Source organism: Nomascus leucogenys, chromosome 1a (genome assembly GCF_006542625.1).
Source record: "Nomascus leucogenys isolate Asia chromosome 1a, Asia_NLE_v1, whole genome shotgun sequence".
In the NCBI taxonomy this organism is placed as follows: domain Eukaryota; kingdom Metazoa; phylum Chordata; class Mammalia; order Primates; family Hylobatidae; genus Nomascus; species Nomascus leucogenys.
In genome coordinates this window covers 72528451-72542720 of record NC_044381.1, presented here as the reverse complement: position 1 = coordinate 72542720, position 14270 = coordinate 72528451, and the positions used below count along the sequence as shown (strand labels likewise).

General features: G+C 34.7%; 1 protein-coding gene across 7 annotated transcripts in view; it reads right to left on the bottom strand.

The window, feature by feature from the left end:
* KTN1 (kinectin 1) overlaps window positions 1-14270 on the bottom strand; it is a 103210-nt gene that overhangs the window by 16127 nt on the left and 72813 nt on the right. For 5 of the 7 annotated variants that reach the window (XM_030810989.1, XM_030810997.1, XM_030811006.1 and 2 more), the window contains 6 exons: window positions 12860-12950; window positions 10385-10453; window positions 9293-9330; window positions 7392-7482; window positions 4971-5057; window positions 1690-1779 (listed from right to left, as the gene is read on the bottom strand). In XM_030810989.1, the coding sequence (XP_030666849.1) occupies window positions 1690-1779; window positions 4971-5057; window positions 7392-7482; window positions 9293-9330; window positions 10385-10453; window positions 12860-12950 (466 nt within the window). The remainder of the gene's footprint in view (window positions 1-1689; window positions 1780-4970; window positions 5058-7391; window positions 7483-9292; window positions 9331-10384; window positions 10454-12859; window positions 12951-14270) is intronic. The other 2 variants (XM_030811001.1, XM_030811015.1) reach the window with 1 other exon arrangement.

The following is a 14270-nucleotide window of genomic DNA, read 5'->3' as shown; positions in this document are numbered from 1 at the left end:
AACTGATAGCGTATCTATACGTTTACTCAGTGCTAGATATTTCATCAGTTCAACTCAAAAGTGGTAGAGAGCTCCTAAACTGATCAAATCAGAACATATCCTCGATAGTTACAATGGAAACAAAGGAGTTTTCTCTCCTTACTTGAAATAAATGTAGGCTATAGTTAACTCAGACTACAAATAGAACAAGCCATTAAGTTTACTTACCCCACCCCTAGCACCCACAGAGCTCCTTGGAGAAATAGTTGATTCTATGTTTGGGGCAGGAAATGTATATGATAAATCAGGAGCACCTTATCATACCACAAAGCATAGAAGCTATCAAAGTTTAGCAGCATTGTGTCAAAACGACTTGGTAACCAACCTAAATAAGTTCCAATGGGCCAAAGGAAGACAAGCAGACATTACGAATCTCCTGATAAAAGTGCACACCACCGCCTGTGAAGTGGTCTTGCCCCTACTCTACCCTACCCCCAAAATACTGAGCCTTAATCTGACCAGGAATCAGATTCCTGATTACCGACTTGACATATAAAGGATACACAAAGAAAAGAGGAACATGCTAACACCACAGGGATGCAGTCAACTAAATCCAAACTGTGGGAAATTTCATAGGAAACCACTAAGTTTTGTTTTTTTTTGTTTTTTTTTTTTTAAGGAGGTGGGGTGTTGCTGAGAAAGAGTCGGGGAACCCGTGGATTAAAAAATATCTAAAAGATGTCTCAAACCAGTTACATACTGACCTTATTTGGATCCTGATTAAAACAAACTACAATAAGTTATTATTTAATAAAATAGACAATTTATATGACAACTGGAGAAATGCATACTATACAAAATTAAGAATGTATTTTTAAGTGTAGTATCACACTTTTTAAAAAGAAATGCTTACGTTTTAGAAATGTGTACTGAAATATTTACAGATGAAATGCTCTGATGTTTGAGTTCCTTCAAAATAATCTAGGGGAGTGCAAGGTGGGAGGTAAAACAAGACTGCTTATATGCATGCCATGTATCGATAAGTGCTATGGAGAGATGTTGGGTACATCGGGCCTCATTATGCTTGTCTCTCTACTGTTGAATAGTTTTCCATTAAATAAGAAAAAAAAAGACCCTACACTCTATTTTAAGAAACTCACATGCACATTCACTGACTTTCTCTGCCCTCAAGTAATTATTGTTAATTCTCTGAGCAAAGTAGAACATGTACTACCCTCAAGTAAACCAAGTTGTTCTTTATTATCTGTAAGATTTCTACTTGAAGAAGGTAACAGATGACCAAAAATCTTGAGTTTTAAAATGTAAAGAGCCTGGTTCATGGTATCAAGTACATTAAGGAAGTGTTGCTAAAACTAAGAAGCAATCACTTAAAATTAAGTTTTAAATAAAGCCATTAAGAATGTTAGCATATTGATTTTATTAGCATTAAAAAACCTTTCCCAAATATGATGTTTTTAATCCTCCAAATAACGTCTCATATATAAAATTTTATAGAAACAATAGTATCAGGTAAATAGAAATGAGTTTTGAACCAAGTTATTAATCTTTACTGAAAAGCACCAGCTTAACAATGGGAAAGATCAAGAAATCAGCACTCTACTGAAACCAAGTGGAGTGCAAATGATGTTGCTTATTCATACCTTTCTTGAATAATGTCATCATTTAAAAAAAATAATAAATTAGTCTTACCAAATTAGAAGGGACAGACACCTTTGGAAATAATTTTTTGAGAACTTCTTTAGCCTCCAACTCAACAGCTTCCACCTGTTGCTGTCTTTCCTAAAGCAGAAGATGAACCAAATCAAACTTACAAGATCACAGAATTTTTTTAAATAAAGAAAAGAAAAAAACTATAGTGTTTTAAATTCTACGGGAAGAAAAAGTTAAAAAAAAATTTTAATACTGACAAATGTTAAAATTTCCCACTTTAAGATAGTAAAATGCTCCCATAAGAAAAAATCTGCAAAATCTCTAAAGCATCCTAAATATCAAATAATGCCTTAGCAATATCTGACAATATGGACATTTTCCTTGGCGTTTAGAAATCAAGTGATTTGCCTGTCCAGGAACAATTCAAAAACAGACACACAAAAAACATTTCTTATAGCTAAAACTTTATAAACTACCTATAGTAGAAAATACACATTGAAGGAACATAACTGAGGTTTATTGGCTGGTATATCTCTATTAAAAAAAATGCATCACTGATGGACTATAACATCATAGCATTAAAATGGTAACTTTCTTATTTCCAACTTCAAGGTCATGTGAAGTATTTATGCTAAACAAGGAGGACCATCAAAATCTGATGGATGATATAAATGGGAAAATGAAAGAACAAGGAGCAACTGATAGCATATTACTTCACTAATGCCACACATCATAAAAAGTAGTTCTGACACTTGTATATGGACTCTGCTATAAATCTACAAATATTACAAATGTGTAAGTCTAAATTTGCTGATATTAAATTCAAGTCTAATGTATATCAATTATAAACTCAAAACCATGGTTTGTCAAAATTAGGGTAATGCCTTATCACACACCAAAAAAAAAAATCTAACATTCAAACTACCTCCACAAGATTAAAAAAAAAAAAAAGACCCCTATAAAAATGCACATCTAAACCAAGCCAAGAAAATCATCTAAAAACAACAGTCACAAAGTTCAACAGGTGACAAGAAGGCAAGCAAGCTAGAAACATCTCAACCATATCTTTCCCCCAACATTTATATGTGAAATTTGAAATCTATCACCGATTCAAGGTCTACACACTTCAATTTTAGAAAATCTAATCACATGAAAATTTACACAACAGCTACAGATTTTGCCATTTTCCATACACACAAAAAGCTGTTAAAGATCAGCAGCAGTATTTTTACAATAGGTGTTTTAATAGGATATTTTCAATAATTCAATGAAGTCCACTAATTTTCAGGAATACACCTAACTGCATAAAATAAGGAAAATAATGAATGCTATTTCAAGGACATTAAGAGGTAATTCTTATCATTTGACCAAAGTACTAATCTTTAAAGACAACTGGTTAGGAAAAGAGACACTGAGGAACAGCTTTTTGAAAACTTTCCAAGGAAAAAAAAAACACTAACTAAAAGAACAAAGTATCTAACATAACCAAGAGCCACAAACATGGGAAGTTACTTTTATTTGGTATTAACGATTTTAGCTAAGAAGTTTTCATCTGACATAGTAGTTTGGTTATAGATAGCAATTTCCATTCCACTTTAACATCTGGGAAAGATCTAATATTGAAAACTGAACTATAATTTGCATACCATCTTTAAGTGAAATGTGTAAGAGTTTCTTTCAGTAGCTCCTCAAGAGTATTTAGCCTTTAAAAATAATCCTGTAAAGACAGCATATATCATCCTCTTTACATTTTAGGTAAGCTGACCGTAACTTATTTCTAGTTAAAATACTAAAAGTGTTTCACATAGTTCCTTTTCATCACAACATAATTTATGGCACTGGGTCAATCACATCCCTTTACACCTATGCTATCCAAGGACTGTTTAAATTCCATTGAAATATAGAAGACTTTCAATTCTATTCTCTGTAGATCTTTAGCTATGCAAGAAGGCCTCATGCACAAAAATTCTTTCTTTTAGAATCATAAAATGCAAAAATGCCTATGGCAAGTAGCATGTAACTTCTTGTAGGAATGGTGTGATTAGCACCCAGATACCCAGTCCCACTAACAAAATAAAACCAAAAAGGTGGCTCTTAACCATCAAAAACAAAGTAATAGAAACAACCAGAAACCACACTAAAACCCTCATCACTGACAGAAATGACTGTACAATTGCAACCACTCCCAGTGAAATAATAATGAAATGTCCTATCTGACCTAGATTTTCCTACTCTCTGGTCCCAACATACCTCTCAGCTATCTCGAATTTAACCTTTACTGAAAATTATGGTTAGATGAATAGGGATATAGTTAAATACAAATCCACTAAGCTATAGGAAATGTAACTACAAACGTATACTTGCTAAAAAAAAAAATTTACAGAACTATTTTATGCTTAAACATTCCTTCAGGTGTCACTAAGACCTATATTAAAGTTTCAAGAGTACCATGGCACACAAAATATTTTCACAGTGCTAAAATTAATCATGTAGGTTCCTTCATTAACCTATCTGCAAAATTCAATACCCCTGTTTCACATTTATTCTTGGCAGGAATTTTCAAAATACTTAACTGGACTGGCAGATTCAATTTTCTCAATCTTTAAAAACAACTTCTCTATTACAATTCATTAGAAATCTTCACACCCAATGATACAACCTGAGCTCAAGGAGAATGTCCTCCATTGTTCTGAAGACAGAGGGGGCTATATATTTCAGGAGTACTTTACATACTCTGGTCAAGAGAATTATCCCTTGATAGTAATATTTCATCTAAACATGCCATATGTGTCATTGTTGGCCAGTAATATATGAAGTTTCAGTCCACCACCTCTAAGGAACCATTCCAAGCAACACACCCAAAGTTGATGCCTTTCCTGTATTTAAGACTTTGATCATTTTTCTACCTTCTCTGAGACATCTTGGTGTGCCCTCCAAAACACCTAGTTTATGGCACATCCTATATATTCAGATGTGTTTGTTAATTCACCTAGGTTTCTTTGGTTCAAAGTTTTCATGCAAGTTATCTTAACCAACCCAAAAGGCGCATATTGTCTGACAAGAGGTTAACATCGGTCTTCTGAGACTCTTCAGCTTAAAGTTGTGCTCAACAAAGCCCAATCAGGTAATCACAACAAATCAGCATGCCCAAAATTAAAGTTTCAAGTAGATGAAAAAAGCAGAGATGACAGAGATGATAAATGTGGATAAGGAGATTTTATATTTAAATTGCAGTAAAAGTAAATGCTTTAGTCTGATTTTAAGACAAGCTGCAGATTTTCTCTGTTCAGTGGATTGTTTCTAGGAGTTAGCATTACAACCTTGGAAGTCTTGTTCACTTTGTCCTGCAGCATTTTTTCAGTTGATGCCAATGCTTCCATTGCTTCCCAGTTTTTCTCCCGAAGGTCCTAATCATTTTTAGAAAGAATGATTTCAGTTTATCCATTATTGAAAGATTTCTGTTTTTTTACTTCATCAGTATTTTGCACTGCATTTAAATGCTGGTTACTGAAAAATTATTTCAATGGGAAAATATGCATATTAGCAAAAAAATAAAAAGCAATGTTTAGAAGTTTGAATGAGAAAATAAAGATGCCCACTTTCCATGTTTTAGTATATATATCAAATAGGCCAGCTTTTAAAATAATTACTATGCACATGTGACAAAGAAGAAAGCATTCAAAAGTAAAGACACAAACCAAGAATACATACATGAGTTCAGGTACATTGAACATTAGAAGATTAAAGACAGAGCAAATATATAAGTATTACAAAAAGCTTTTCATGTGATGTTTAAACGAGGCCCAATAACACTCATAGGACTTTCCACTGCAGTGTAACATTTTTCCTCTATGTTTTAATATAATTAACATGTTTCAAATCTACCTAGGAATCCCATAGTAACCCACTGTGTTCTATGTCTTTCTTGGCATAGCCAAACAGTCATGCCACAAAACAACCTTACATGAATTGTATGAGCTAGCTGATCAAAGGGGAAGGCTGGAAGGCTATAAAATAGATTCTCTTGGAGGAGAAAGAGGTTATTAAAAATTGAGAGATCTGGATTTTAACAGCCTTTCATTCACAAATATAATCTGCTATATTTCAGTCTTTTTTTTCAGAATGAGAAATCTAAACAGATAAAAACCAACAACAAAAATAAAAAGCCAATAATCACCATTTATTACTTAATATATGCCAACCACTGTACTTGGCAGTTCACAAATTTTCACCATTACAACAACCCCATGAGGTATTTATTCCCATTCTATAGATAGGGAAACCACAGCTCAAGTAAGTTAGGAAACTGAGCCAACTATACACAGAAAATGAAGTGGCAGAACTAGAAGGAAAGACTGACACTGCTATCTGCTGGCCTCCAGTGTCCTGGCTCTTTTCACACGGGTTCAATATCTCCAGCGCTGCTGCTGCTGCTGCATTACCATGCCCTCATCTCAGAATTCCAATAATAAAACACAGTTAAGATGTTAGCAGTATATCGGCAAGTTCGCCTCAAGTTTTGTGGCTAAGCAATGCTGTTAGTACTGTTATACCAACACACAAGTGGCAATTCATGTACCTAATTTTGACAAACTCAGAGGTACGAGAAAATGTCAACTTGTTAAATTAACAATTTAACACAAACTTTGAAAAATAAAAAACACACATCCATTTACTAGCAATACTCCCTTAGATTTCAGTAACATTTTATCCTTGCTCAAGTCTTAGCAATCACACACTACAGTGTACAAAAATTTCTTCTCTAGCAAGAATGCTTGGACTCTACTTATAGGTGTTGCCCTCTGGTATGAGAAAAGTTAAGAAATTCTACTAAATTCTTTGTTTATTCAGTAAGTTATTAGGGTTCATATTTCTGAAAGCACTATCCCTTCCCTTTCTAGTATAAATGTTGTCAGGTTCTAAAGCCTCTAACACACTTAATTACCAAAATTTGAACCACCTCTCAGTTAAAAATGGGAGGTTCTGGCCAGGCACCGTGGCTCACACCTATAATCCCAGCACTTTGGGAGGCCAAAGCAGGTGGATCACTTGAGGTCAGGAGTTCAAGACCAGCCTGACCTACATGGTAAAATCCCACCTCTACTAAAAATACTAAAAACATTAGCTGGGTATGGTGGTGCACACCTGTAGTTCCAGCTACTCGGGAGGGTGAGGCAGGAGAATCACCTGAACCCAGGTGGCTGAGGTTGCAGTGAGCCAAGTTCATGCCACCTCCAGCCTGGGCGACAGAGCGAGACCCTGTCTTTAAAAAAAAAAAAAAAAAAAGCCGGGGGAGGTTCCAGAAGGCTTTCAAAAGACCTTATTACTGAGTATACTGGGTTTGAATACTGGCATTACTTGTAGTTTACAAAAAGGCCAGCCCAATCTAAGAGGAAATATCTTTGATTTTAAAATACCAAGCTGAAAAACATGTTTTTCCAAATAAAAGTTCAACAAAAAGTCAACTGCACTTTTAGCTTTTTAAAATAACTAAAGGTATAATAATTATAGCTTCAACATTTAAATATTTATAAGAATAAGAATTCATCTTTTCACTTACTTAAAAAAAACTGTTCTCCAATAATGCCCCGCCCCCCGAAAAAACTACATACAGAAAATAGTACTTTCTTACAAAGATTAAGAAATCTAAAGTAAAAGTAGATTAAAAAAAAATTCCTGAACCATATTTCAGTGTTAAAGTAATAAAAAGAAAAGCTTCATTCTGATAAAGATCTACTTACATTGTTTTTCTTCCTCTGGTGTTCAACAGCATCCTTCAAAGAATCTAACTCATTCCAGAGACCACTTATTTCTTTCTCTCTTTCTGAAACTCTAAACCAGAACATGAACACATGTAGCAAGATTCTAGGTAAACAGTAATACAACTTATATCCCTACCTATCAACATTTGCTACTACAAAATAAAAATATCAAGAGATAGCACCTTGAAAAGTACATTAACTAAAGAGTCTACCTACTGTTTACCATACAAAGCCCATCCTATGAATTTCAGAAACGATTTCTAATACAAGTTTTTATACCTAATATGGTATGCTCAGGCTTGTGCTAAAGAGAAATCTTATCCCCTAAGAAACATATTATGAAGATATGAACTGTTGTAGCTATTTATATTTTTACCTGGGTCAGTACACAGTAGCTATTTTCAGAGGAGTTAAAACTGATGTAGAAGCAGTCCCTTAAATATATATTTTTTTCCCCAGAGGGCAATGAATCAGTTATAACTTTAAATGGCTAACCCACAACAAAAGTATATTAAAATGAGCTCAGTGTTTTCTTGCCATTTTCATACCAATCTCAACATTCATGTTTTCTTCTGCTACTGTTTCCCAGAAACGCAGAAAGCAATGGCAAAGATTCATAATTTGATTCTGTTATAGTTGAGAGTGGCTGGAGTAGAAAGTTAAATAACCAATAGCTCCTCCCTGAGGATCAGTGTCCATATAAGAGGCTGGCAAACTAGGGCTATGGGCACACTCCACAGTCTGTTTTTGTAGGTCCCCAAACTAAGAGCTGTTTTTACATTTTTAAAGTGTTGTTTTATTTATACATGTACACACATATACACATATATATACACATGTATAAAACAGACCTATGTGTCCCACAGGCCTAAAATGCTATCAGGGCCTTTACAGAAAATGTTTGCCAACCTTTTCTCTATATAGTCAAACTCAAGACTCGATTTAATAGTCAATAATTCTAACCTAGTAAACAAGCAACTCTGTAAACCAACCAAGATGGAAGAACATTTAGATTAAAAAAAAAAAAAATTAGCAATATTCCCGATGATAGATCACTTACGTCATCTATTAATATACTTAACGTGGTTGACATTTTAACATGTTGAAACACACTAACTTATGTGAAATGACCTTAAATGTAGCCTCACAGAGAAAATTACAGGCCAACAAGAAAAATGTATCAGTTAAAAAAAAAAAAAACTCCTTAAGAAAGACAATCATAAAGACTATATATGTTTTTTTTTCTTGGTGCCAGGCTGGAGTGCAATGGTGCGAACTTCCTGGGCTAAAAAGATCCTCCCACTTCAGCCTCCCGAGTAGCTGGGCCCACAGATGCATGCCATCACACCCAGAATTTCTAAACTTTTCGTAGAGACGAGGTCTGACTATTGCCCAGGCTGATCTCAAACCCCTGGGCTCAGCGATCCTCCCGTCTCAGTCTCCCCAACTGCTGGGATTACAGGCGTGAGCTACCACATTTATCCTAAAATTTATTTAAAAAATGAAGCTAAGCCAAAATTTGCATCATTCAATTACACAATCACATCTAGAAGAAAGAAGACCCAGTAAGATAACTGAGATAATAGAAGGTGATTTAGAAAACCCTGCAAAGTATAGTTTAACTTGATTTGATGTTTTCTGAATGCCTAAAAAAACAGAAACAAACATCTCCCTCAACAAAATATTCAAATCCAAATACCATAAAAAAAAGCATCTTAGCCAAAGGTACCGCTCAACTCTAAACTGCAATTCAAGATATCCAAATAGAATTGTAAAAATCGGGTGCCATTTGCAGTTACACTAAATTGCTTATTTGAGAATGGTTTATCACATAAAAATAGTTACTACTTTATAAACTGTGAATCAAACTTATTACTTACACTTTTAATAATTCTTCATGAGGGGGAAAAGAAGATGCCTATCAAAAGAGTTAAATGTTATTTCAGAACAAAACTTTTCAGGAGACTTAAAAACATTGAAGCTTTTCTCAAATATAAATTAATAAAACAATAAAAGTAAAAATAGTATATATTTCATATGCCAGTAACCCTGACTTTAATCAAGTGATTTTAATAAAAACATGTACAAATCTATAAAATGTATTGAATGCTAAATCCAATCTTCACTGTCACAACATACTTGAACTCTTCATTTAATAAGTATTTATCAATTTCCCACTATGTGCATGGAAGCACACCTTACATTTTCAAACTGCACAATTCATATTTGACTACATAAAAATGTTAAGCTTCCAAGTTAAAAAAAAAAAATACCAGAAATCAAAAGAAAAACTAGGACAAGTTATGTTTCCTCAAGTTTAACAAAGTTATTTATACATCAACATACAAAGGTACACAGCCCTTCATATATGGTATTTATTCCTTGGTGACAATAATCTCTCAAGCTTCTTGTTTGCAAGGACTGCAATTCATTTGTTTCTCAAAATACTATCAAGTCTATCCATATACATGCATAAATTAATTTAAAGGCTATTTTGGGTAGCATCTTTTATAAAAACACGTTTTTGTTTTTACCAAGCAGAATTATAACTTGAAAACCTCTCTTAAATAGTAGTAGACTATCGCTTATGATACATTTGTTAGTTTCTCTCCTGTTACTAATATTTCATTTGGGAAGAGGGAAGATAGAGTGTGTACACATATCTTTAAGCCAACTTCTACAGTATTTAAACTGACTTGCTAAGAATTCTAGGATCAGAAAACACACATGAATACAAAACAGAGCTGGAATACAGGCAATAATATTATTTGTGTATACTTTATAAATTATAGATTTGTTTTACTTTGGATATGACATAGCAAGTTACTTTCTTTTATATAAAATTTGATAAACATAAATAAAACATACTTCATTCTCAATGAAAATGCAGAAACGGCAAAAATACTCATATGTCACGGTTATATAATTTTTTTGCCACATAAGTGAAAGGCAAGACATCTAATAATACCTACCTGTTGGTAGTTTTGTTGTTTAAGCTGCTCAATTTGGGACTTAAACAATTTGTTTTCATCTTGTACATCCTAATTAAATAAAAATTAAACATCAGTATCTAAACAGATTTTTTCCACATAAACTTAGATCATACAAGCTAGAAACAGATCATACAAGCTAGAAAAATTCCAAAATAGCAATAATTTTAAAGGGTGTAATAAGCTCTTTATTAAAACATACGATGAAATTAGAGCATTTATATTAGTACTAGCTGCGGAGTTTGCATGTCTCAATGGAACAAAATAGACTCCAGAAATATAAATAGCTCTAAGAATTTAGTATGAAGTGACATTTCAAATCAACCTCAACTCTAGTAATATTTTGGGCTTGATATTTTTATTTGTTGTGGGGGTTTTATCCCATGCACTGCTCGACATTTAGAAGCATCCATGGCACCCATCCACTAGATGCCCCAGCACCCCCCCCGGCCCCAGCTGTGACAACCAAAAATGTCTTCAGATATTCACAAATGTCCCCTGGGGAACAGAATCACTATTGTTATAATGGATTATTTAATAATGTGGCTAGCCTTCTCTTTTTAATGGTTACAATGTTATTGTTACAGCTTACTAAGTTACACTAAATAAGCTAAACAAACAAACAAATAAGAAGAATTATAAACATATTAGAAGAAAACGTAGTTTTTTTTTTTTTTTTTAAAGATGGGAGTCTTGCTGTGTTACCCAGGCTGGAGTGCAGTGGTGTGATCTTGGCTCACTGCAGCCTCTGCCTCCCGGGTTCAAGTGATTCTCCTGTCTCGGCTTCCTGAGTATCTGGGACTACAGGCACCTGCCACCATGCCCGGCTAATTTTGTATTTTTTTAGTAGAGTCGGGGTTTCACCATGTTGGCCATGCTTGGTCTCAAACCCCTGACCTCAAGAGATGCACTTGCCTCAGCCTCCCAAGGTGCTGGGATTACTACTGTGAATTACCACACCGAGCCGAATATATTTTTATGATCGTAGACAGATACCTTTCTTCCCAAGACTTAAAACTCTGGAAATTACTTGAGTACATAAAAGTTTCAAATTTCCCAAAAATGGGAAAAACACAAATGAAGTCAGAAGAAAAAATGGGGAAAATAAATCACTTCGTATAATAACAAAAGGTTAATTTCCCTTATTACATAAAAAGGATCTTACAAATTAGTAAAAATAAGTCAAACCAGTGGAAAAAATGTGGGAAAAATTAAAGGACAATTCATATAAAAATGGCTTGAACGTATGAAAAATGCTTAACTTCTCTCACAGTCAAATGCAAATTAAAAATAATCTTACCATCTTTCAAGTATAATATCAAAAATTTTTATCCTTGTCAATGTTGGAAATGAAGAAGGTGAAATGGCCTATAGTTGGTGAGAGTGTCAATTAGTGAAAACACTTTTGGAGGTCTATCTAGCAGTGTCTAACAAAATTTAAAATGAACCTACATGAGAGGGAGAAGGAATGTGACAGACTCAAACCTTGAAGCATGTAATGTGAGCAAGATCAATCCAAGACAATGTAGGCATCTACACATTTGCTATCACTTCAAATCAATGTTCTGTAAGTACTTCGAATAGTAACTGCATGAAGGTAAGATACTGATTTTCTATTTAACTATCTCTTTCAACAAACAAAAAACCTACGTAAGCCTTGATCCAGAATTTCACTTCTAGGATACAGACACACTAGTAAAAGTATTCAAAACATGTGCAAGGATATTCACTGTTGCATTGTTTGTGCAGAAAAAACAGCCCTAAATAATCTAGGTATCCATCAACTGGGATTGGTTATATAAATGATATATGCTGGGTGCGGTGGCTCACACCTATAATCTCAGCACTTTGGGAGGCCGAGGTGGGCGGATCACCTGAGGTCAGGAGTTCAAGACCAGCCTGGCCAACATGCTGAAACCCCATCTCTACTAAAAAATACAAAAATTAGCTGGGCATAGTGGTGCATGCCTGTAGTCCCAGCTACTCTAGAGGCTAAGGCAAGGAGAATCGCTTGAACCCAGGAGGCGGAGGTTGCAGTGAGCCGAGATCATGCCACTGTACTCCAGCCTGAGCAACACAGCAAGACTCTGTCTCAAAAATAAAAATAAAAATTAAAATTAAAAAAGATGATATAACCATCCAATATCATAAAACTATTAAAAGTTAGGGCAGAAATGTGCTTTATATGGAAAGATCTTGAAAACACTGTTAATTGTGAAGAAAGCAAAATATACAAGTTAGTATAGTTCAACAGAGTATTTAATAAACAAGTATACATACATACACACATTTTATGCATGGGTACTTACTCAAAAAATATGTCAATAATGAGACCTAGTATCTGGGTGGGAGGGAGACTCATTCTGTACTCTATTTTTTGGCAGCAGTTAAAAATTATTCTAAAGCATGCAAAGACAATAATTTACAAAATAATTAATTTTAAGTCACCATATTCACCTGTAACAGCTTTGTTTTGCTAGAAAGATCACTCTCCCTCTCTTTTAGCATGGCTTCTAACCTCTTCAATTCATTTTCCTTTTCTTTCAACCTAGAATTTTTTTACAAAGATCTGCATTTACTGAAGTACATAAAAAAGGAAAACCAGATTCCAATATCACCCCTCAGAAAAAAGATGGCAGAAACAATACATACCAGCTTTTTCCCCCCATATTATATCAACTTAGAAGTTTGTTTTAAAAGATATTTCTAGGATCATTCTACTCACTCATACTTAACATTTCTTAAGCAAATGTGGCTTTACCTAGGAAGAAACTCTAAAACAAAAACTAAGAACAAAACTATATTTTATCAAATTGTTGCAAAAATTACCACTTCAAAAGCAAGGAGTTTTGCCCCCAAGAATCCTAGTCATCATTTGTTGACCCTGGAAATTACAAAATATGTCTAACCTTTGTATTTAAGAGATGCTATGGATAATCTGTTTTTCCCTTACCCAATGCTGATGTAAATCTTACTCTATCTAGCCCAAGTGAATCTCAATTGCCCTGGTCATCCTAAGCAATAGACCTCTAGCATAACACCACCATCAAAATGATCTGTTTAACTATCTGTTTCCTCAGGATAGGAAATCTTATCCATTTCGGTATTCCCAATGCCAGAAAGCACATAATAGAGTCTCAAGTATTCGTTGAGCTGAACGCTTATTTTTACCGCACCTGGATCTAGAATTTCAAGATGCTTATAAATCTATATGAAAAAAATGACAAAACAGCATACATGAAGAGTGAGATAAATACATAAAAAGGGAAAAACCTAAATGCATATTGCTAAGTTAAAGAAGGCAATCCAAGGCTGAGCATGGTGGCTCATGCCTGTAATCCCAGCATTTTGGGAGGCCAAGGTGGGAGGATCATTCAAGCCCAGGAGATCAAGACCAGACTGGGCAACACAGGGAGACTCTGTTTCTAAAAAATTAGCCAGCCATGGTGGCATGTGCCTGTAGTCCCAGCTACTCGAAAGGCTGAGGTGGGAGGATTCCTTGAGCCCAGGATGTCCTGGCTGCAGTGAGCCATGATCACAGCCCTGCACTCCATGTACGCCAGCCTAGGCCACAGAGAAAGACTCTGTCCCAAAAAAAAAAGAAAAGAGCCAATCCAGAAAAGCCATATACTGTATGATTTCAACTATGATATTCTGGAAAAGGTAAAACTCTGAAGACAGTAAGATCATTGGTTGGCGGGGGGGTGCTGCGGGGGTGTGGAGGAAGGGAGGGAGGGATGCACAGGTAGAACACAGGAGATTTTTAAGGCAGTAAAACTGTTTTGTATGATACTGTAATGATGGATACATGTCATTATACATGTTAAAACCCACAGAGAGTGATCCTAATGGAAACTATGAACTTCAG